Genomic DNA, 22,994 nt, shown 5'->3' with positions numbered 1-22,994 from the left:
TACCTTTGATGTGCGATCGGTGCCCTCTGTGTGGTGTGGAAGAAGAGTCGGTAAGACATTTATTTTTTGAGTGTAAGATTTCTTGGAGAATTTGGGGTATGTGTCTCACGTGGTTGGGTTTCCTGTTGGTGCTACATTGTGATGCACAAATGCACTTTAGGATGTTCAAACCTTTTGGTCTGAACCACGCAGTTACCAAGTGTTGGGGGGGTATTTGGGTAGGTTTTGTGAGTGAAATTTGGAATCACAGGAATAAGGTTGTGTTTGAGAATGGGCGGGTGGATCTAGTGGAGGTTTTTACCGTGACACAAAGGAAGACTTGGTCTTGGGTCACAGTAAAAGAAAAATCGGTTGCATTCTCTTACTCAGACTGGTGTTTGGATCCTATTTGTTGTATGAGGTATTTGAAAGTCTGATTTTTTTGTGTTTTTAACTAACGTTCTTTCCTAGTTTTGGTAGTTGTGGTGTGGTTTGCGCAGGTTCCTTCGGTAACTCCTATATGAATGGCTAGACTGAGGCTTGGAAAGCTTTAAGTGGTTGTGCAGGTTGTTTTGGTATTTCCTATCTGGCAGGGTCAGACTGATGATTCTGCTCTGTATTGCGGTTATCTTGGACATTTTGTTTGGCAGGGCCGGACTGAGTTCTTTGCTCAGAACTGCGATTGGAAGCTGTTACGTTTTTCTTGCAGGCAATATCTGGTCTATGTACTATCCTCGAAGGATCGGTTTGTTGATGTTAGTTTTTGGATTTTTGGTACAGTTTGCCTGTTACAAAGATTTGGCTTAGTTGTTGGGTGATGTGTCTTTTATTATCGAGTTTGACACTTGGTTATGGTAATTCAGCCTGATGGCAAAAACCTCTTGTATATCTTTGTTTGAGGGTGTAACCTTTTTGGTGGGTTGATGTAACTGTGTTTGTTGGGTTCTTATATTTTGTACTGGGATTGTGTATTGTTGGATCATTAGTTGGTAGGGTACTAGATTACTTGTATTTGGGGTTTTGTATAAGGGTTGGGACACCCCTGAAGTTATTTTATTTATTCTTTGTTGATAAAAAAAAAAAATGATGGTGTTACCTTACATTTTTTTTTGGCTGGTACAGAGTAGGAAAGTATAGTCTTAGACTCTTTCTTCTTGCACCTTCATAGGTTCTTCTTCTACCCCATACAAAACGTGAAAATACCTCTTTATCCTTCTTGTGCCACCCTCATAGAATAGTTTTCGGATTATGTAATCCATGCATTTGAAAAATGACTTACAGATTATGTAATCCGAAAGCTAAAACTTCTGGATTACATAATCCAGAAACTAATCATGCATCTGAAAAAAAGGCTTCTGGACTATATAATCTGGAAGCTAATTACGAATTTAAAAAAAAAAATCTGGATTACATAATCCAAAATATTAAATAGGGGTATTTTTGAAAATATGAAAATTCATGGAGGTGAGAGAAAAATATATGGAGTTGCAGGAAGAAACAGCCATACTCTTATTTAGTTTAGGCTTGTTGAAGGTGAAGCCCAATTGGAGGCTTGTACTCTTTTTTTTTTTGTTCTAATCTTTGCTAGAAATTTTTTTGAGGTGTTACCGTACTTGCACAACTAACTTAGATAATGTATATAGTTTTATTGTATTTCCTTAAGCATTTTGATTATTTTATTAAATTTTAGGTACCATATTCTCCTTAGTTTAACGATGTTCATGACCAATGAATCTTGATAATTGATTTATTAAATATATTCAGTGATGACCATTCCAAAATTTTGGAATTATATTTGACTTAAGACTATGAAATACAACCTTAAGTAGAAAATAGTATTTTCAAGGTATCTTAAAAATGCGATAAGCATTAATTATCTACTATCTCTTTATGAAGAAGTCTTCCTCTCATTTTTTATATAAAAGGAACTTGTGAGTTGTGAGAAAGAGAAATAAAACAAAGGAGAAGAGCAACATAGAGAGTATATGAGATAATAGATATCCACCATGAGAATAGAAATCCTAGTGAAATGTTAGAGAGACTTTGTATTCCATTCTTTTTGGGTGAGATTAAGTGGTAGTCTCAGAGAGTGAGAAAAACAAATTTTGTAATCTTACTTTCATAGTGAAGACATTTTCTGGACTAGGTTCTATAGACTTTGCATATGAAGTTGAAGAGGTTTTTCAAATTAAAAAATTTTGATGTCATTATTATATTTTGTTTTATTTTCTATTATATGATTATACTTTCACAATGCCCATTTTATATCTATAAAAAAAGAGGAAAATTTTTCCAAATTCACTAAGACATTATAGGAGAATATTAGAGTCCAAACTAGTTATTTAAAATAAATAAGAACTCAAAAAAAATTGGCCACCCTTCACTAATAACCCTTCACTAATAGAATCATACTCTTCAAATAAATTTTCAACATCGAACTTTTAATGGGATTTTGTTATAGTTTTGTATCAGTAGAATGGAATAATAATAACAAAAAATCAGCAACCTATCCGTCTCTTAATAAAAATACAAGAAGCAAGAAGATAATGGTTTTATTCTTTGATCATAATTTCATGATTCCTATATGACAGCAAAATTTGATATTATGCATGCTTGTCTGCAAACTACAGTATGAGAGAATCCTAATGCAAACTGCTCTACTACAAGTTCTAGGCAGAATTAAGTTTGTTTAGAAGTCGTTGGAGGACTTTCTAATCGGATATAATCATACATAACTCCTTCAAATAGACCTTTGACTATTGACTGTGTCAAATAGATGATGTTATTTCCTTTTACCAGTTGATTACTATTTACAGCTACAGTATACAACTTATACAATCCATGGATGCCGTGCCTTGCTATAGCATTGTCATCGCCAATTTGCGGTTCTGTTGAGAAGTATGGAGGGTTTTCTTTCGGTTTGTTGAACCTAACCTGATCATCCATCTCAAAACATGTTAGACACCATACTCACAGCTGAGAAAAATAAACTAAAATCAATTATGGAAGAAGTAAATTCTTGTATTGTACCTCCAATTGGGAATTACTGGCGGATGCCAGGGCCAATTGCAGTGTGTAGTTTCCTCCCTTTATGATATTTTCAAGCTGGAATTGAATCTGCCATGTGGTTGCCACGAATTGGCTTTCTCCTATGCTCCTGCATTCATCAGTGTAATTTAGAGGAGAAAACTCATAATGCCAATTACAGAAAATTCTATACATTAAACAAAATCTACCTGGTAACTTGAGCATAAAACCAATCCTTGTGATAGTCAGAAACACCGACTGTGAAAATGAGATCATTTTTCGGATACAAATCAGTGTAACGTGCCCACAAGCCGTATTGCCTAAACCTGTCACAGTAGAAATACTTTGAGAAAAACTGAAAATATAGCGTGCATGTTAATGGAAGTTAAAATTAGTAGTTGACAATGAGCTTTGGGCTAACCTGTTTATGCTATCGTTTAGGTATAATCTGTTCACGAGCTTTGGGTTAGGGTCTGGTACATAGAACTCCGCAGCTGACCTATCTGGGATCCCAATTTCCCATAGAGTAGGACCATTTCTTGGAGGATTGAATACAAGTGTACCCAAGTGGATATTGTCTCCTACACCACATATTACATACAAGTTATAATTAATTTGGGTATTTGCTATCATCTTAAAAGTTTAAATTATTGAGTGAAATTGTAAAATCACACAAACGATTTTCTATTTAAATAATTACAGCTTGAAGGGTTAACTTTGCACAGGTTTATTGTACCTTGGACTGAAAACTTAAGGCAACAAAAATGGAGTATATTCTAATGCCATGCCATGAATCAATTCCTCCAAAAGTTTAAATCGTAGGATAAAAGCATGCATATCTATTCTATACTAAACATACATGAGAGAAGAAGATACGTTACCTGGTTTGATAACATTAATTTGATATTTAAAATCTCCTATGAAACCAGGGACCCATGCATACAAGTTGTACTTCCCAGGTACAATATTTGTAATTGAGAAGCTTCCATCTTTGTCAGTTTGAGTCCAGAATTGATAACCCTGTGAATATCATAAAGAGGTCAAACACATTTTAGCTGAATGCTTCACAAGCCATTCAAAGTTCAAGAAATTCAAGCTCATTGACTCCTATACCAAATGTACCTTGCTTTCTGTTTGCCATGATCCTTCATCTCCAGGTAAAGCTAGACCAATGTAAGAACTTTTAGCTGGTTGAGCCACCCCTCCCCTGATGAAGAATTAGATAAAGCAATTAGGAATTAACCTCACCTATAAAAGTTGATCCTATGGAATCAAAGAATAAAATGAAGGTAAATAAAGGATTAGCATATATACCCATCTTTAACTTGAAGTCTTCCTGACAACGTTCCCCGTTGATTGGGTGGAAAGAAATCTTTTGATCCAATGAAATCATAAGGCCATTTTTTTTCTTCATTGGATAACTAATTTACCAAACAATTGTGTCATAATATAATACTTCACTCGAATAATTTATAATTAATGATCATATGTGAGTGTTAAAGGTCATAATAATAAGAACCTGTTGTACAGCATCTGACCACAGAGACTTGAACGGAGTTTTGATTGGAAAAGAGTTGAGGTAAACAAAAATTGGCCCAAAAACCTTTTTATAAGCCTCCCCTTTAGCAAAGTCCATGATTACCTTCTTGCCACCATAATGAGTGCTAGTAAACATCTGCACACACAAAAAATAAAAAAAAAGTTAGTAGAACAATAACAAAAACAAAAACAAAAGTAAAGAAGTACTTCAACTTTAGTTTCACCTCGTGGGTTCTATTAATATGAATGAGAATATTCAAATATTGATACATGTTCAACATAATAGTATTATATTTTTCTGTACATGTTTAATACCATTATTTATGTACTTAATATAAGAGAAAACTCTGTTGATGCATTGAGGGGTTCGTTAGGTCTTACGGAAAGAGAAACTGGGCCAACATGAGAAGTGAGATCTTGCTTAGTGGGCCCAGCATTGCGGAACTCATTACTGGGAGTTATCACCCAGAAACCCACGGGTGCTGAATCGTCCTCTGTAATCCACCCATGAACAGAGTTATCTTTGTTCTCACTCGAGTATTGGTATTTATCATCAACCTAAGCCCAACAAACACGTGTTCGTATCATAAACATCATAAGCAACAACAACAAAAATCAATGTCGATTCAAACAGAGGCGTAAGCAAAAAAGAATTACCTCTCCTCGAATCTGTGGGTCAGTTGCTTTGGTTAAGAGAACAGCTTCAGGATAAGCCAGGACCTGCCCCGTTATTCTATCTTCTGCAGTTGGCATCTTCCTTTGCCTGGTATCAGATATGGCCATATAGTGGAACCTGCATCATTGGTATCGTTGGTAATAAATAAACCATTCTTTCAAATTACGAGTCTACGAAAATTACTAACATTAATTTTTTCAAAATCAAAGGCAAATGTTTCTTTTTACTTATCTGACAGTAACAGTTTTCTACTTACCTGCCATCATCGAGTTTGTAAACAATTCTAACTTGATACACAGTAACTGCAGGAAATCCTGGTGGACGAGTGAATATTGCGTATGAATAAAACCCAGAATCGCCACTTCGCAATATATACCTGCACGAAAATAAGTTTATAGCAAACAATGTTGACGAGCTAATTCTGCATTTGTTTCAAACATTAAGACAAAATTTAGGTTTGAAATCCACACCTTATGTCTATGTTTATGGGGACACTTGAGCCTTCCAGGGAAGCAGTCCATGTTTTTAGAAATGAAACCTCCACCAATGTATCGCTTTCTTCGATGACTGAAAAATTTGTCCCATGGATTCTGCAGCACAGTATCAACCATTAATTTGTCTCTTGAATTGCAACAGTACACAAACCATGCATGCATGCATTATAATGAGATGAATGCCTGAATTTTTGTTTTATTATTAATGTATCATATCACTAAGCAAATACAACAATGGAGTTGACCAAATTTGAAGATAGAAGAGAAAATTAAATAATATATTCTAAAATAATACAAATATAGTGTACCTCTCAAAAAACGAAGGTTTTCCTGCTCCGTTCCAAACAACGTCCAAGTACCTATAAATATGAAAGCCAGATTATTTATACATGTCAAACAAGCATATACTTTTATGCTTTTGAAGAAAATCGATCATAACTTCAATGTAATTTATATATATATATATATATATATATATAGTTATATACATACCCTCTATCATTTTCATTATTTTTTTGAGAAAGGATATTCGTAGCTCCGTCATAGTATAGTCCAATGATATAGCCTCCAGGTTTTGACAAATTGAGGGAAACTATGCCGTTGTCAATCACTACCTGAAAATCATCTCAACACTTAAGCTGTTAAAACATAAGTATTTGACGGGAAAATCAGGCCAATTAATGGTTACTTCTTTCTTTTTTTTTTGAATATTTTAAACGAATTCTATCATGGAAAAGAACAAGTATCACCTGCGTAAAATTGTTGGTATTCAGCTTGACAGGAGAAGGAGGAGGAGCAGTCTTCAAACCTTTTCTGCAAGTTGAAGTATTGCAGGAAAAGAAGAGAGTTAAAAATCAATCAAGTCATTTCAAACTGCGACGTTGTCATTTGACAATATTCAAATAAATAAAAAATGGAACAAATGGACAGTCACACTGAATTGAATGCATAGTTGTGCAATAGTTTAGTTTCTACAATTTTTTATTAGAAAAATATAAAATAATCAATGTAAAAGATGTATGCATAATTTGATATTTAGTTTCTACAGAAAGGTTTATTGTTTTTCTTTTCCAAGCTGTATGTTGTGCTTAATTCTACTTGTAATTCCTGAAAAAGAACGTCGATGGAAACCTAGGTATTGGAATGGAAACAAAACACAATCGCTTTCATCACTTGATTTAAAAAGAAAACAAAAAACATAAATAAAATATGTTGATCATTGATTGAAACATCAGAAATCAGCAAGAGAGAAATGGGAAAAAATCATTTATTTAATTTTTTCGTTATATTAATCAACCTAAAAACATAAAATACACTTATTTTTCATTTAAAAAAAAAACCTTCCATTTACTTCCAAACAGAGTAAAATATAGAGAAAGTAACTTCATATGTTTGCGAGGAAAAATAATAAAAACTCTTAGACTTCTTTTTATCTTTATAATAACAACAAAAGTAAAAATAATATAATAATGAGTTTAAACTTTGTACGCTATAATAAAATTTTACATACTGTTAATAATTAATGAAAAATATTTATATATAATTATGAAAACAATTATTAGAAAAAATCAATAATTTTCATATATGAATTAAATAATGATATAGATTAATAACTAATTAAATTTACACCACGTTATCTTGAAGGAGGATAAAGATGAAATTTAATGTCAAGGGCAGTTACTTTAGACAGTTTGGCAACTTAAGTTGTTCAATTTTGAAAAATGATTTACGTTCACCTATCTATGCGCATCAATTAATGTAAAACTACCCTAGTCCCCACACATATCTATATTTACTCAGTTACTTTACTTTTGATATGGAGTAAAGGTAAAAATAATTCATCTTAATATATATAATTAACATAACTAAATCCAATTCTTTTTTTAAGAAGTTTTTTTTTATCTTACTGATCAAATAATTAGTTCTTGCTGGAGAAAGAGAGAGAGAACAGAGTTAAAAGGTGGTAGGAAAAACATTAAATTAAAGGTTACCATGTCTATTTTATATGGAAAATGATAGCTTACATTCCATTTTTAGCATAAAATGCAGATGAAAAGAGAAATGAAACAAAAGAGAAAAAACAGACAAGTAACTAATATAAAAGCTAGTGAAAAACATCAATATGCAGATATAAACAGGCAAAGTAACATGTATATATATTTTTATATATATAAATATATAAATGTGAAAAAGACAAACTTCAATTCTAGGTGTATGGACTTTAAATTATTGTTATGTTTTGAAAGGAAGATTTGGTTTTTTCTGAAGTAGACCATCAGCCTATACTATTATTATGAAGAGTCTGTTTGAATAATGCATTTGCTGAGACTTAAAAAGACGTTAGAGTGAATTGCATTTTCATCAAATTTTACGTCATTAAATGCAGGCCATGAGGAGTATTATGAAAACATAAAGGAAGCATTTGAGTTAGTCAAAGAATGCATGGAGCGGGAGAAGATGTGGATTCAACCTCACCAATAAACTCTTTCTCATCATGTCCTTTTTCTACCAAAGTAAAGGGTGCAAGTGAAAAGCACCATGCACAGAAACCATATGTGTATAAAAATAGTATAAGTTAAATAAAGGCTATATAGTTAAAGTTCTGAAAATAGACAAAAGCATGACTGCTATATGGAATCTTCTAAAATGATTAGCAGTAAGTAATTAAATTTCATGATGTTCCTTCTGAGTGCGTTTTCTCATCTCATGATGATTTCCTTTTCGTTTATCCAGGCACACAAAGATAAGCATAGAAGAAGACAACATTGCTAACTATTAATGAAGAAAAGCAAGAGTGGGGAGAACCTAAATGAGACACTCTCAGAAGAGTCCGAGCAGGCACCGAAAAAGATTAAGCTAAGAAGCACAGCCATTCTAAACCACCATTGGAGAGGAACTTGTTTCCTCATATGAGTTTCCACCATCATCTCTTATCAATACGATCCTGCAAATAACTTGAAGTTTCATTTCAGGTTAGAAAGGTCGAAGAATATGTCAAAGACTGCTAAAATGAGCTTTAATATGCTGTCAGTGGCAAAAAATCTGAGAGCACTGTTACATACTGTCATGTGGCAAACAAACTTGACGAAACAAAAAAAGATCAACCTAGTACTCAAATTCTGAAGAACACATACAAACCTTGACTTTCACAGATGTCTTTCCCGCAAAAACCGAGTTGCAGAAAACCATATACGTATGTAGGAGATGAACCGTATTTTTCTTTGGAACTGGTTTCTATAATAAATCTCTTTGGAACCTTAATAAGCACCTTAAAAAACGTGTGGGAAGTGAATGGCCTTATTATATATGTATACAAATACTCCTTTTAGGTCCACGTGAACTTTTAAGAAATAATTATAGGTTAAATTTGGAAAAGGTAAACTACTGGGTATATCGTAAACTCAAGTCCTAGTAACAGCCTTTCTAAATATCTAATAATAACACTTTGCAACCGCTATAATTCAATTAACAAAATTGACTTAGTTTTTTACCATTAATAATGAGTTTTTGTTAAGGGCTTTCGTGTCGTTATATACCAGAATGACGATGTGCGTACAATTAAATTAGTCGCATGCACGTATCAATTTGTCAATAGATATAATTAAACACCGAAAATTTTATAGCCTAATTATATTCCAACATGTTGAGCGAGGGGCGTTTGGTACATACCTAATCCTTAGCATTAGAAAATAATGAAAATTTAGTCATTAATTATTAGTATTAAATGAACCACTTATTATTATTGAAGCCTACATGATATGACATATCTGGCTTTAATAGCAATCCCCTAAGTGAATTATATTATAGGTAAGAAAAACCTGAAAAGTTGAACCTACCCCAGTTTCAAAATCAAAACCTATTTTTCAACTTACTCTGTTGTAAATTCACGAAGAAAATTTAGCATTCAGCTATATTTATTTACTAGGATGGGACCATTTCTCAAATGATTTAAATTAATTTATTAATTATTTGCCAACAAAGAAAAATGAAGAAAGTTTAACTCGATTATTTAAAGAGTGTGTGAGTAGTTATAAATCATATATATTATGCCCATTAAATTAATTTGAACACAGGCAATGCCTTATGAACTCAACCACTAAATGATTTCTACTCTCTGAATTACATTTATCACATGTGTAGAAAGTGGGACACAGTCAAAAGTTATAAGATTAAATAAAAAACAATTATTATTAGTAAACTTTAAGAAACAAGAAATGGACACAATTCATGACATAGTATAAAAGTGACATGTCTTGTTAGTTAGGAAAGGTGAAGGAATCGTAGTAGAAGAGATAGAAGACAAGTGATGATGAGGTATAAAAAAGAATCAATACTTGACAATTAGCACACGTCAAAAATATTTTTGACTTTTTTAAAATTCAGGCAATGCAAAATAGCATAGTGGACTAATTGTTAAGGGCCTTAAGAAAAGAAAATTCAAATTTATTAAGAAAAATAATTAACTGAATTAAATTTCACTAATATCATAATATTCTTTTTTTCTAAATTGTCCTTTTCATAAAAAAATACATTATTATGGTGATCTAATGAAAAAATTAAACATTGATAAAGTTAGAATAAATATCATTAAATAACATAAAAGTAGTTAGTTTTTTTTATATATTTTAGGTGGAAAATGTGATTTTTTTTCTCATAAAAAAAAAATATAATAAAGGTAGACTTGGGGGAATATACACCTTGTGATGAAAGTTTGTGGGTGGGTTGTGATTTGTTAAAATATTTTCTTAAGAATTAATTATAGAGTAAATGAAGGTACACAATATTTTCTTAAGAATTAATTATAGAGTAAATGAAGTAGATACGAAAATACGAATTTATATATTAGATAATTATTAATTATATAAATTGATAATAAAGATTTATATGTTTGAGTTTTTTATGTTTTTCATAGTTAGTTCAAAAGGATTTGTTTCTTATTTTTATAATCATAGTAAAAAATTATACAATAAATTTGAGTTTTTAGAAAATCAATGTATTTCTCTTATTTAAAATTGTTTATATCATGTAGAACGATCAGAAATCTAATAAATATTTTTTAAATTGGATATCACCAATATGTGTTCTATAAATGTTGTACGAGTGCTAATGTCTTATATCATTTAAGGAAAATGTTCTAATTTTATAGGAGGAAGTTTAAATACTTTCTTACCGGATAAGATAATATTTGTATTTTTTTTTAAAAAAAATAGTTTTTCTATAAAAGAAATATATAAATAAATAAAAGGGTAACCATGCCGTAAAAGTGTTAAAGATGCCAGAAAATGATTTTTCGAAATCAAATTTTACTTTCAGAAATGTCACATGTACACGATAAGTATGGTTTATTTTTAATCATAATTTTAAAATTAAAAACTAGCATTTTAATAAAAAGCCCTTCTGTTGCGCCTTCACTCTCAAAGGACCCTTTTGCCATAAAATGGAATTACTGAAATTTTTAATTCAGATGGAAGGTGTGAAATACGATGTGGATATAATCCAAAATAATTAATTATAAAAAAAAATACATATGATTTTTTTCTTAGAAGAAATAAATGCAGAATTATAAATAGACAGTAAAAGATGAATGAGTTGATAATAGGTACCTGATCTATATACGCAATTAACAAATTATTCGATCCTCTTCTTCCCAATAACCATGAGCAACTAACACAATGTTGGACCAAAATCAGTAAAAAAGAATTATAATTCCACACAATTACAACAATTAACAAATAACAAATTTACTGATAAAAAAACAACAATTAAAAAATAATAAAATAAAGATAAAAAATTATAATTCTTTCTTCATTTGTCTTCGAATAACGTATATTACTTACGTGTAATTTAATATTTAGTAAGCCTGAAAAAATAGTTATGTTGGGGCATGTGTATATAACTTTTTGTTATTGGATTACCCTTAATTATTTTTATTTGTTTAATTTCTTCTATACAGATAAAAAAAATATATTTTGTAAGCCTAAAAGAAAGTTTACGTAAAACATATGGATAAAAACAAAAAGGCATGAGACAGAAGGAAAGTGAAAGTGTAGATTCAAATTTGTATAATATATGAATGACTAACACAAAAAAGTTAAATTGGTTTGATATATTCTGAATTTAAAAAGGTTAACACACTTTTAAAATATCTTATTTATTTAATTCATTTATTGTGGAAAAAAAAAACGTATAAGAGAGTTGAGATTTATTCTATCGAATCTCTTGTTATAGTGTGGGAGTTTTAATTTAAAGAGGTTATGTAAAAAAAAAATAAAAAAAAATATATATATATATATATAAAATAACATAAAAAAAGAGATAGATGGGTACATATGATTATATATATATATATATATATTAAATGAGATAAAAAAAAACAAAACAAAGAATTGTATGTACTTCACCATTTTGATAGAACAAAATAACATAATAAAAAAACGAGATAGAGCAAGAAGAAAAGTAGAACAAAAATGGTACAATCTGATTTTATAAACCTGTGACAGAAGTAATAGAACAGGGGCAGAAAGAAGTTGATGTGCTGTTCTCAAAACTAGTTCCATTATATATATACCGCCATTATCCTACCTACGTATACTAATTATTAAATACAATACAAAAATTATTAATTAAAATTAATTTAAAAAAAAATTAATTATATATTATCTAAATTAGATATTATTTTATAAACTAAAAATTTAAAGTATATAAAATAATTTACATTATTAATAAAAATTATAAATTAATTTCTAAATCTAATTAAATATTAAAATTTTAACTATTAAATTCTTTAAATTTTAAAGTTAATAATTAAAAATTTCCTAAATAAATAATAATTTAAAAATTAATTTATAATTTTTATTAATAATATAGATTACTTTTATATATCATTAATTTTATAGTTTATAAAACATATTTAACCAGTATAATAATTAATTATTATTTATTTTTAACTTTTATTTAATAATTTTCTAGTAGTGTGTTACTATACTAAACTAATATATTATTAGTATTAATTAATTGTAAAAAGTTAAAATTCATTTAATTTATATTTAACTTATTTAATTAATAATAAAACAGATATATTTATTAGTAATAAACTTTTTTGTCAGTTACCTACATTAACTTAGATATTTCATAATTTAAACTTTTAAATGCACTTCTCTATTTTAATATTGATATTAATTATTTTTATTAATAAAAATTATTAAAATTAAAATAAGACATTTAAGAAATATCCCTATATAAAAGAAAAAGATGTAACAGGGAATCAGGCACCATACCAAAAATGAAAACACTTACACCATATTCATACAAACTAATATACTGGTAAAAACATGAATATTGTTGGTTAATCCTCCAAAAGATAGCACCAGTCTGTTTCTCCAATTTAGAGAATCAAAGTAAGTTAGTTTCTCCAATTTAATATTAGGATTAAAAACATTTTCATTTTATTTTTAAAGAATAACATTTTCTATTAAAAATTAGGAAACAAAAATAAATTAATTCCAAATTTGACAATTATGTGTTTCTTTTTACAAACTTTTTATGAGTATTTTAAAGAGAAAAATAAAACAAAAATATAAATAATAATTTTCATAAATTAAAATTAATTAGTGCATAAATTAATTTATAAAAGTTTCCTCGAATAAATTCTTTAAAAGAATAACATTTTCTATTAAAAATTAGGAAACAAAAATAAATTAATTCCAAATTTGACAATTATGTGTTTCTTTTTTACAAACTTTTTATGAGAATTTTAAAGAGAAAAATAAAACAAAAATATAAATAATTATTTTCATAAATTAAAATTAATTAGTGCATAAATTAATTTATAAAAGTTTCCTCGAATAAATTCTTTAAAAGAATAACATTTTCAATTAAAAAGTAGGAAACACAAATAAATTAATTCCAAATTTGACAATTATGTGTTTCTTTTTACAAACTTTTATGAGTATTTTAAAGAGAAAAATAAAACAAAAATATAAATAATTATTTTCATAAATTAAAATTAATTAGTGCATAAATTAATTTATAAAAATTTCCTCGAATAAATTCTTTAAAAGAATAACATTTTCTATTAAAAAGTAGGAAACACAAATAAATTAATTCCAAATTTGACAATTATGTGTTTCTTTTTACAAACTTTTTATGAGTATTTTAAAAAGAAAAATAAAATATAAATATAAATAATTATTTTCATAAATTAAAATTAATTAGTGCATAAATTAATTTATAAAAGTTTCCTCGAATAAATTCTTTAAAAGAATAACATTTTCTATTAAAAAGTAGAAAACACAAATAAATTAATTCCAAAATTGACAATTATGTGTTTCTTTTTACAAACTTTTCGAGTATTTTAAAGAGAAAAATAAAACAAAATGTAAATAATTATTTTCATAAATTAAAATTAATTAGTGCATAAATTAATTTATAAAAGTTTCCTCGAATAAAATCTTTAAATTCTTATTTTATTTTTTATCTGAATTAATTTCATTTTTCTATTTTCTGTAATTTATAGAAGAATTTTTTTTAAAAAAAAAGTCATAATGATCTCTTGTCATATTATTATAAATTTAGTGAAATAACATTATAAGTTACGCAAATTTTTGTGAAATTAACTTTTTTTTTAATATTTTTATTAGTGAAATAAAACATTATACTATTTTATTATTCGCAGTTTTTTATCATATAAAAAAATTATTTTCTTCCTTTCTCAAATATATAATTTTTTTAATTCTTTTAAAAATTTGTACTTTCAATACATTTTTTATTTATTTTTATCATTGTATATTGTATTTATTAAAAAAAACTCCTCAAAAAAACATGATTCCTTTTCAAACTCTAGATTACCAAAATCAAACATACATAACCAACAACCAATCAAACTCCACAAATAAAGAGAAATAACAATAAATTAAAGTTTAATAGGTAAATCTCTCACCACTTCAATCTTCTTCCATCTCCACTTTGAATAAAATGGATGTGTTGAAACTTGTGATATGGTTGAATTTCTATTGTTTTTCTCTTCAATCTTTTTAGCTGCGAGCAACATAAGGGATATTTGGATTGATCTTCCTCCTAAAGGATTTGTTCACACAATTTTAGAGAGGATTGTAGTGTGGACTATGTATGGTACAACTCAATGTTTCAAATTTTGTGAGAGTGGAGTGAAGCAATGAGAGTCATTAGAGATGAAAATTATTTTCTTTGATATGTTAGATTGACTGTGGAAATTCGGATATGATATCTCTTTCTCCAAATAAGATTGTGCCTTAAGCATTTAAAACAAAAAATTAAGAGAAAAGTGTGAGGGTAAGAGAAAGGAAGGGTGAGAGTTAAAATATTTTTGAAAGTATTAATGAAAAAAAAAACTTATAGAGAAAGAAGAGATACAATGAATATGGACAACTCAATGATAAAATGACAAATGCTTCTTACATAATTTTATAAGGATAAAATCGATAAAAAAATTGAGTACAAATAAGAAAAATCTTCATATTATATATATATATATATATATATATATATTATATTATTCTCAAATATATTTTCAGTTATGTTTTAGTTTTCAATTACTATTAATAGGAAAACGTTTTTGTCTCTTTGAGAAAATGTCTTCTAAACATTTTTGTGTCTCATTAATGTTTGAAATTTTTTCTTATTTTATTTAATTTTATTCTTCAATTGAATTGAAGCAAATAAAAAATTTTTGAATGTTAAATGACTTTAAAAAAGTGATAATTAAGATTCTTTTTAAAACAGAGGTAAACCTATCAAATAATGAAATTTGAATTATTTATCTTTTAGGATGAATCCTTACCTTAAATCCTTATTTTACATGACTGTTTATTACAAATTATTTAATCATGAAAGTTTGAAATATCCTGAACATATATACTTTTTCAAAATGTCTTCAATCAAATTGATATGTATAAAAAACGAAAAGAATTAAATCTGTGTGATGTATAGAATATTTTATTTGTCATTTTTTCCTGTTTATCATTTAAATCCATTTTTTCTAAACAAATTTTTTCAAAAAAATATTACAAATAATTTTCTCTATCTATTGCAAATATTTCTCAATTTTCTTTAACCATAATCGATTTCAATAAATTGAAAATCTACTTATTATTAGTATCTCACATTATTTGGAACAAAATGATTTTGTCATTATTTTTTATTTATTTTAATAATCAAGCTCAATTAATACAAAATATTACAACTAGGTCTAATTTAACAAAGTATTTTTTAAAATATATTAATAAATGTTCAAATAAAGTCACAAATTAAAATAAAAGTTATTTCTACAAACTTTACATAAAATAATCATTATTATTAAAATAAAGATGGTTGAACAGTAATAATTGTTAATAATGACTACATTTTATTACATTAAATATTTATTTATTTGAAAATTTAAATTATTTATATTTAAAAATGATTGAATTATTTATTATATTTAATATGTAATGATTTGGTTACATATAATTTTTAATTTTATTTTTTATTTATTATAGATGTAATTGAATGATGTTGTATTGCATAATCTATTTAATTTATTAATATTATAATGAATGTAATATTATAATTTATTATTATTATATTATTCTTAAATATATTTTCAGTTATGTTTTAGTTTTCAGTTATGTTTTAGTTTTCAGTTACTATTAATAGGAAAACGTTTTTGTCTCTTTCATAAATTCTCTTCTAAACTTTTTCTGTCTCATTAATTTTTTAATGTTTTTTATTATTTATTTAATTTTATTCTTCAGTCAAAATAATATTTTAATTATTCTATTAATTTTTTTAATCTTGTTAGTTTTTAAATAAAATTTTCTTTTTGTTAAATTTCCTTTTATTATTCAATCAGACTTAAATTGTAGATGTTCAAAAAATTTATTAAACTTTTTTGTTTCTCATTAATTTTTTTTTATCTTTTTATTTATGTTAAATTTATTTTTCAATCAAACTTAAATTTCATTTGTTTTGAAAAACTTGAGTAAAATATATTTTTTCCCTATGCTTTCAATTTATTATTTGAAAAAAATGAAAAATCTAATTTTATTTTGAATGTATAAAAGTTTTAATTAAAAAATAGTTTTTGAACCGTTAATAGCTTTTTTTAATAACTCAGTGACAATTTCTTAATAACTGTTAAAAATTCTATTAAAAAGAAGATTGAAAATCGTCATTTTTAAAATATTAGAATTTCAATGATAAATGCAATTATTCTTATTTATATTGTAATTATCATAATTTTATGAACTTTTGCTTTTATATATGTATTATATTTTTTTAATCAACAAACAATAAATTAAATAGAAAGAAAATGTTCTAATTTTTTTACAAAAAATATATCAAATAACTTCTTTAAAAACCTATATCTAGCGTTTGAAATAAATATCCGATTTATAAAAAACCGTGGATTTGACTTAAGCTTCTCCCACACAAAATTATATTAGCGTGAGCTTAACTTTCAAAGTTGGCAATTTCTCCCTCCACCATATCAATTTCAGCATGCACCCAATCAGTTCTAGAAAATGACAAAAATACCTCTCCTAAATGACGAAAATAACCTTACATAAAAATAGAATAAATTATTTTTGAAACTTTTATCTGAAATATTTTGGATTTTAATTTTTGGAACATATTTTTGAATTCTGAAATTTTTTTATCCAGAATGTATTTTTAGTTTTGTGTTCAGAATTTTTTTTTCAACATATATTTTTTTGTTTCTTAATTATAATTATTATTTTGGATTTTTTAATTTGGAATAAGGGTAGTTTTGGAAATTTAAAAAATTGATATGGTGGAGGTTAAAATTGATATGGTGCAAGAAGAATTTGCCTTCAAAGTTTCCACAAGTGCGTGAGTTTATCCAACGGAAAATGTTACACAATTTTTAAATAAAAGTGGGCTAAGCGTAGGCTAAGTGGCCACAAATTAGAGTGTGGGCTAAGCCTTCTCTTGCCCTTGTATAGAAGTGTAGGCTTAACCTACAAGTTTATCCTTTTTTTATTGAAAAATATTTTAAACTTTTCAGATTATAATTAAAAAAAATATTTTTTTATTAAAATAAATCAATTTTAAAATTACATTAACTAATGTAAAATTTAAAATTACTCTATTTCTCTCTTTCTTATTGCATTTATCCTATTTTTTTACCTTTTTTTTATTTTTTTAAATATAATTATGAAAGATATAATTATTTTAGGAGTAAATGAAGAAATGTTTTTCAAAGATATAATTATTTTAGGAGTAAATGAAGAAATGTTTTTCCTAGTAAAAAAGTTTTATTTATAACTTTTTCTTTTTACTTTTTACTAAGAAATGTTTTTCCTTAGTAAAAACACTATTGATATCTTTTATTTAGAAAATACAAATAATTTATTAAAAATAATCCATTTAAAAAATATTTATTAACAGTTTCATTAACATCTAACAATATATAATTATTTTACTATTAAAAGCATTAGTTATCAGTTAATAAATATATATATTAAATAAAATTATAATTTTATAAACATACTTTATTAATATATGCAAAGGGTCAATTTCTATAAATAAAATGTGTAATGATATGATATGTTAGCAATTTTTTATAATAAATAATTTTTTTTATACAACTACTCTTATAAAATGTCAAAAAATGTCATGCATTTTTTTTATACTACAACTCTTATAAAACACAAGTATTGAGGCATAAATTTGAACGTGTACAAGGTTGAAAATAATACTTCATATTCCATTTAAATACTTACTTTTGTTATATGTTCTGATGAGAAAAGATACATTTTAACAAAAATAGAAAACTTACATAAAGCAAGCCAGCAACCGAACTATATAAAGAAACAAGAAGACTACTACTACGGTAACTACATTACAAAAAAGAAATGAACATAACATGAAGATGATGGTTCAAGAGATGTCTCAAATATCTGAACCCTAACGAATACTAAGCATGTCACGTAAATTAGTATTTGGTTTTATCTAATCACCCATCAAAGAAAAATAAACTTTTTGATCATTTTATAACATCAATCACTAATGTTTCAGCAACTTCTAAATTTCTCCAAAAGCAAATTTAGGGTGGTTAGGAATTAAGACTAACTTCAAAAGTGAAACTAGATCTGCAATAATAAAAAAAAAAGATAGAGCTTGTGGAAGGGCTAAGCAAAACTAAGCTCTGTCTAAACACTAAAGCATAAACCTTAAGAAAGGCATCTCACCCAAAAGTTGTGTATCCTTCCCCTGATGATAAGGCTCAAGATGAATTGCACAAATGACCTACCCTCAATGAGGTAATGAAACATAATCTAGTTAATACAAGGAAAAGCAAGTTATAGTACCATACACAAATATTGTTTTAAGAAAACTTACAAAATGATGAACTCAAGGCAGGGGTTGATCATCAAAGTTTTGAGCATAGTGAGGGTGAACCTGACTTGCGCTTGTTGAGGTGTCACCCTGTTGTCGCTCCATCATCATGGTTAACTTTTGCTCCATGAACTTTATTTTATCCTCCAACATTGCACACTTTTGATTTGCTTGAGCAGCTATTTGAGTTGCTTGTACGACTCTTTCATTTGCTTGCATCACTTGTTGATGAAGTTGTTCATTATGAGAAAAATAATCACTGGAAGGAGCAAGTATTGAAGGTTGGGTTAGGGAAGACACTCCATGGCGAATGTTGGAAGCCAAGTCTGCAGTGCCATAACATCGACCTCTACTCTTGCCTCCAACAACATCCTTCCAGCATTGAAGTTTTATTGTTGGATTGATCGGTTGGCTGTTGGAAGTTGATCCTTCAGAGTTTTCTGATTGGAGGGCTTTCAATCACTCATGGTAGGTTTCCTAGTTCATTGTGAAAATTGTAAGTGGGACAATAATAAGTTAAGAATATAAATCATGTATACAAAAGTAGAGTAATAACTTACGTAAGTCTGTTTGGCACGACTATCTACCCATAGTCCATCCTTCTTAGTGCGTGTGGTTATGAATAATTCATCGGGTTGAACCGGTCGGCCAAATTTTCATTCCTAAAATAAATGGAAAAGTTACCAATATTAGATATTATCTACTAAATTTAGGCTTATGCAACAAAATATAGATACTTACTAGGCCCAATGCAATGTTGATGTGTGATTTACGACCAATAGAGTGCAATGCCCCACCTCGAGTCGATGACCTATTCAATTTATTTTGGATTGATTGTTCTTTGAACTTTTTCGAATCCCAATAGTCCAAGAGACCAATCCATGCTTGTTCACTAATCCAGTTAGGTCTAGTTGCTTTCATCCTAGCTTTACCAAGCATATCAGAGAGGCGTTTTCTCACCTTTGACTCATAAACTTTTCTAGTTGCCACTCATCATGAGGGGCCAAGTCACTAGAGTCTGTAAAAAGAATAACAAATTTAAATAAAAGTTAATGAATATAATAAATGCTTAAATGGAAATGAGTGAAAATGCTATGTTAATATCACCTTAAATTCAGTCCACCATTTAAGTTGGACTTCCTCTGGTGTTTCGTCATAGTGATAGTAAGGACCCCTAAATTGTGACCTAATTGCATGTCCAATTGCCTTAGTAGCACAATGATTAGGTGTCCATCTACAAAACATGCAAACCAAAATGTTAAACAGGAAGTATAGCAAACAATTCACAATAAAGTTCAATGCGATAATAAACTTACCCTTTACCCACTGGTCGAATGATGACCCTCCCACTACCATCATGTTCTTCATCAGGGATATCATGGGGTGTCGTGGGTTGTACTGGCGTATCAGGGGAGGGTTGCACTGATGCCTGAGTAGGCTGAACTGATGTATGAGTGGGTTGCACGGATGCCTGAGTGGGCTGAACTAATGTAAGAGTGGGTTGCACTAGAATTTGAGGAGTCACATGAACGGATGGAGCACTAGAGAAGTGAACTAATGAGGGAGTAGATGTGGATTGTAATGGACTATAAGTGGGAAAAAGTGTCGGAGTAGACAAATATTGGACTGCTGGAGCCACGGGTGATAGGACTGGTATAATACGAGAGGTATAAGGAGGAACATTGTCCTATCACACTGAAGAACGAAAGGATGAGGAGGGGGTTGAGGAGGAAGGGTCGAAGAAGAAGAAGGGGTCAAAGAAGAAGAAGGGGTGGAGGAAGAGGGCGTGAAGGATTGAAGAAAACGGGATTGGGGTGATGGGCCAGAATAAGGAATGAACCCTAGTTTTATTGCAAGACGACCATGCATAGATGTGTGAACTCCACGCCTAGCATTGTTATGTCTGATAACAGAACCATCCCTTCCTCTAGTCCTAGGCATTTTTCCTGAAAAAAAAAATGGCATCATAAAAAAAGAAAGCATAATAATCTGACATAATTTGTTCACAAAAAAGAAAGTGGAAACAATTTAACGTATAATGTTACCTGGAGACATGTTTTGCATGATTATAAAAAACAGTGGAACTGATTTTTAGTGTTTGAACTTGGGAGAGCTAGCTAATGAACATCAAAACCAGGTCAACTTTAACAATTAATTTGCAATTTTATACTTGTGTATCTAGATATCCTGAGATTTAACAGACTTCTCCTTCATACTGTAAAAGGTAATAAGAATGAGATTTTTCTTGAATTATTATATTTGACCAACTAAAATAATTGAGTGTAAGGTAATAATTAAAGTGGTGGAAGAACTGACAATGACTGACAATTAGAAGTCACTTCAGCTACATATAGTAGTCACATGCTCATAAACCTGCACAAAATTCAAGAATTAAATATTTGCTTTTTATGTTAACCTTGCAAATCAATATGCTTCATATAATTCAAGAGTATGTTCCTCGAAGTAGCTAAGACTCATCAAAGAAAGTATAGCCAAAATGTCAGAAAACATGGTGGAAATCCTAATATGCACTGTCTAGCTAGTGCTCTTTTTCCAGAAAAGTGGACGTTCCTTCTAAAATAATGAGGTATATTTGTTGAAGCGGAAAATTACAATTCAAACAAGAAATTAAGAAAAGAATGCTCACAAATCTCCTGGATTTCAAAAGATGCAAAACTTCAACTATTTTACATGAAAATAATATAAAACAGAGCATTCACTACAATGTAAAATCAATGAGGAGAAATATAAGATAAGACAGAGAACTGGTTGAGTAAATAAAGGTAGCCATACTTTCGATGCAACAAATTGCAATATAGAATTGTGCATGAAAACAAATGAAGTAAGACCCATGCAATTAACAGAATGTCCTACTTGGTCTAATTCATGCTTAACATATACAAGGATTATGTCGTAATATTGTCTATTATAGGATCCAAGCTACACTAACTAAATACCAGTAATTAGGCAATGTGGAACTTTGGTACACTAACTAAATAGATGTTACAACTATCAAATGCTATTGTGTCTTAGTTTTATACATCTTGTTTTGTTTTATACTACTGTAAAAGGGTATGAATGCATTTGATGTTACTGCATTCACTTCACCATAATTTTTCCTTTACTTTTTTCATAGTATAACCATAAATTTGTGGGGTAGAGTTTATTAGTTATCGTGTGTTATCCACTAGAAGACGAAGGATTAGTATGCCAATTCCTTTTCCTTTGATTTATGAACCAGTTATTTATCTGCTTTGGTTGCAAGCCTGTTTCCTATACCAACCTTGCCTTGTCTTCTTCCTGAAACAACATTCACGAGTGCAACTAAATGTATCAGCAATCATCGATGAGACAAAAGGCCAATAATGCCAACGAATACATATAGATTAATCCTTATAGTTAGGTACATTATAGTAATCTTATCCTTTTCCACTCAACATAGTTATCTCCTCATCATCATTGGCACTAAAAACATAACAAAGTTAAAAATGAAGATGGTCCACACATGACTAGACAACAATGGAGTAATATAAGTTCATTAATATTCTCTTCGAAGATAAGATTTTTTTTTAAACAAATCTTCTAAAAAACATTAAGTGCAAGCAATGATTGGTGCTAATGTGTAAACTTACCGTTGGATATGGCCCTTTGGAATGTGACTGCCACCAAGCTTTTAAAAGGGAAGTGGTGTCACCTGGGAGCTTCTCGGCTCTTCTCTGAATTTCTTCTCTTATGTCCACAATATTCTCCTTGTAACCCTGTTCAAGAGCAAGAAGTTTTGTAAAAAAATTCAAACTCGTCAATTGATAAGTACAACAAAACAAATTTTAGTTAAGTTAAGATAGACTTTGATAACATATCAGTAAGTGTAATTTAAAAAATCAATTTATCTATAAAGTTCATCC

At 28.5% G+C, this 22,994-nt stretch overlaps 1 protein-coding gene across 1 annotated transcript; it reads right to left on the bottom strand.

The window, feature by feature from the left end:
* Nucleotides 1-2,510: 2,510 nt before the first annotated feature.
* Nucleotides 2,511-8,986, bottom strand: LOC137809684 (uncharacterized). The gene is made up of 17 exons (XM_068610781.1): nucleotides 8,854-8,986; nucleotides 8,521-8,659; nucleotides 6,465-6,528; nucleotides 6,208-6,329; nucleotides 6,024-6,074; nucleotides 5,692-5,811; nucleotides 5,478-5,597; nucleotides 5,203-5,338; nucleotides 4,927-5,103; nucleotides 4,526-4,681; nucleotides 4,321-4,427; nucleotides 4,129-4,213; nucleotides 3,888-4,026; nucleotides 3,428-3,587; nucleotides 3,216-3,332; nucleotides 3,010-3,136; nucleotides 2,511-2,913 (listed from the first exon to the last, which is right to left on the bottom strand). Exons 2-17 carry the CDS (start codon nucleotides 8,640-8,642, stop codon nucleotides 2,659-2,661), a joined length of 2,058 nt encoding a protein of 685 aa, XP_068466882.1. The 5' UTR covers nucleotides 8,643-8,659; nucleotides 8,854-8,986; the 3' UTR covers nucleotides 2,511-2,658.
* Nucleotides 8,987-22,994: the final 14,008 nt, after the last annotated feature.

The sequence above is a fragment of the Phaseolus vulgaris genome, chromosome 2 (genome assembly GCF_000499845.2).
Source record: "Phaseolus vulgaris cultivar G19833 chromosome 2, P. vulgaris v2.0, whole genome shotgun sequence".
In the NCBI taxonomy this organism is placed as follows: Eukaryota; Viridiplantae; Streptophyta; class Magnoliopsida; order Fabales; family Fabaceae; genus Phaseolus; species Phaseolus vulgaris.
This window is presented reverse-complemented; position numbering and strand designations above follow the sequence as displayed.

Bases quoted from the DNA above. Each gene is read 5' to 3' on its own strand.
- LOC137809684 (XM_068610781.1), bottom strand. From the start codon at position 8,642: ATGATGGTGGAAACTCATATGAGGAAACAAGTTCCTCTCCAATGGTGG. The intron at 6,075-6,207 runs GTATGTATATAA...TCATATTTATAG, and splicing joins AATAATGAAAATGATAGAGG to GTACTTGGACGTTGTTTGGA. The intron at 4,027-4,128 runs GTACATTTGGTA...TGATATTCACAG, and splicing joins CATGGCAAACAGAAAGCAAG to GGTTATCAATTCTGGACTCA.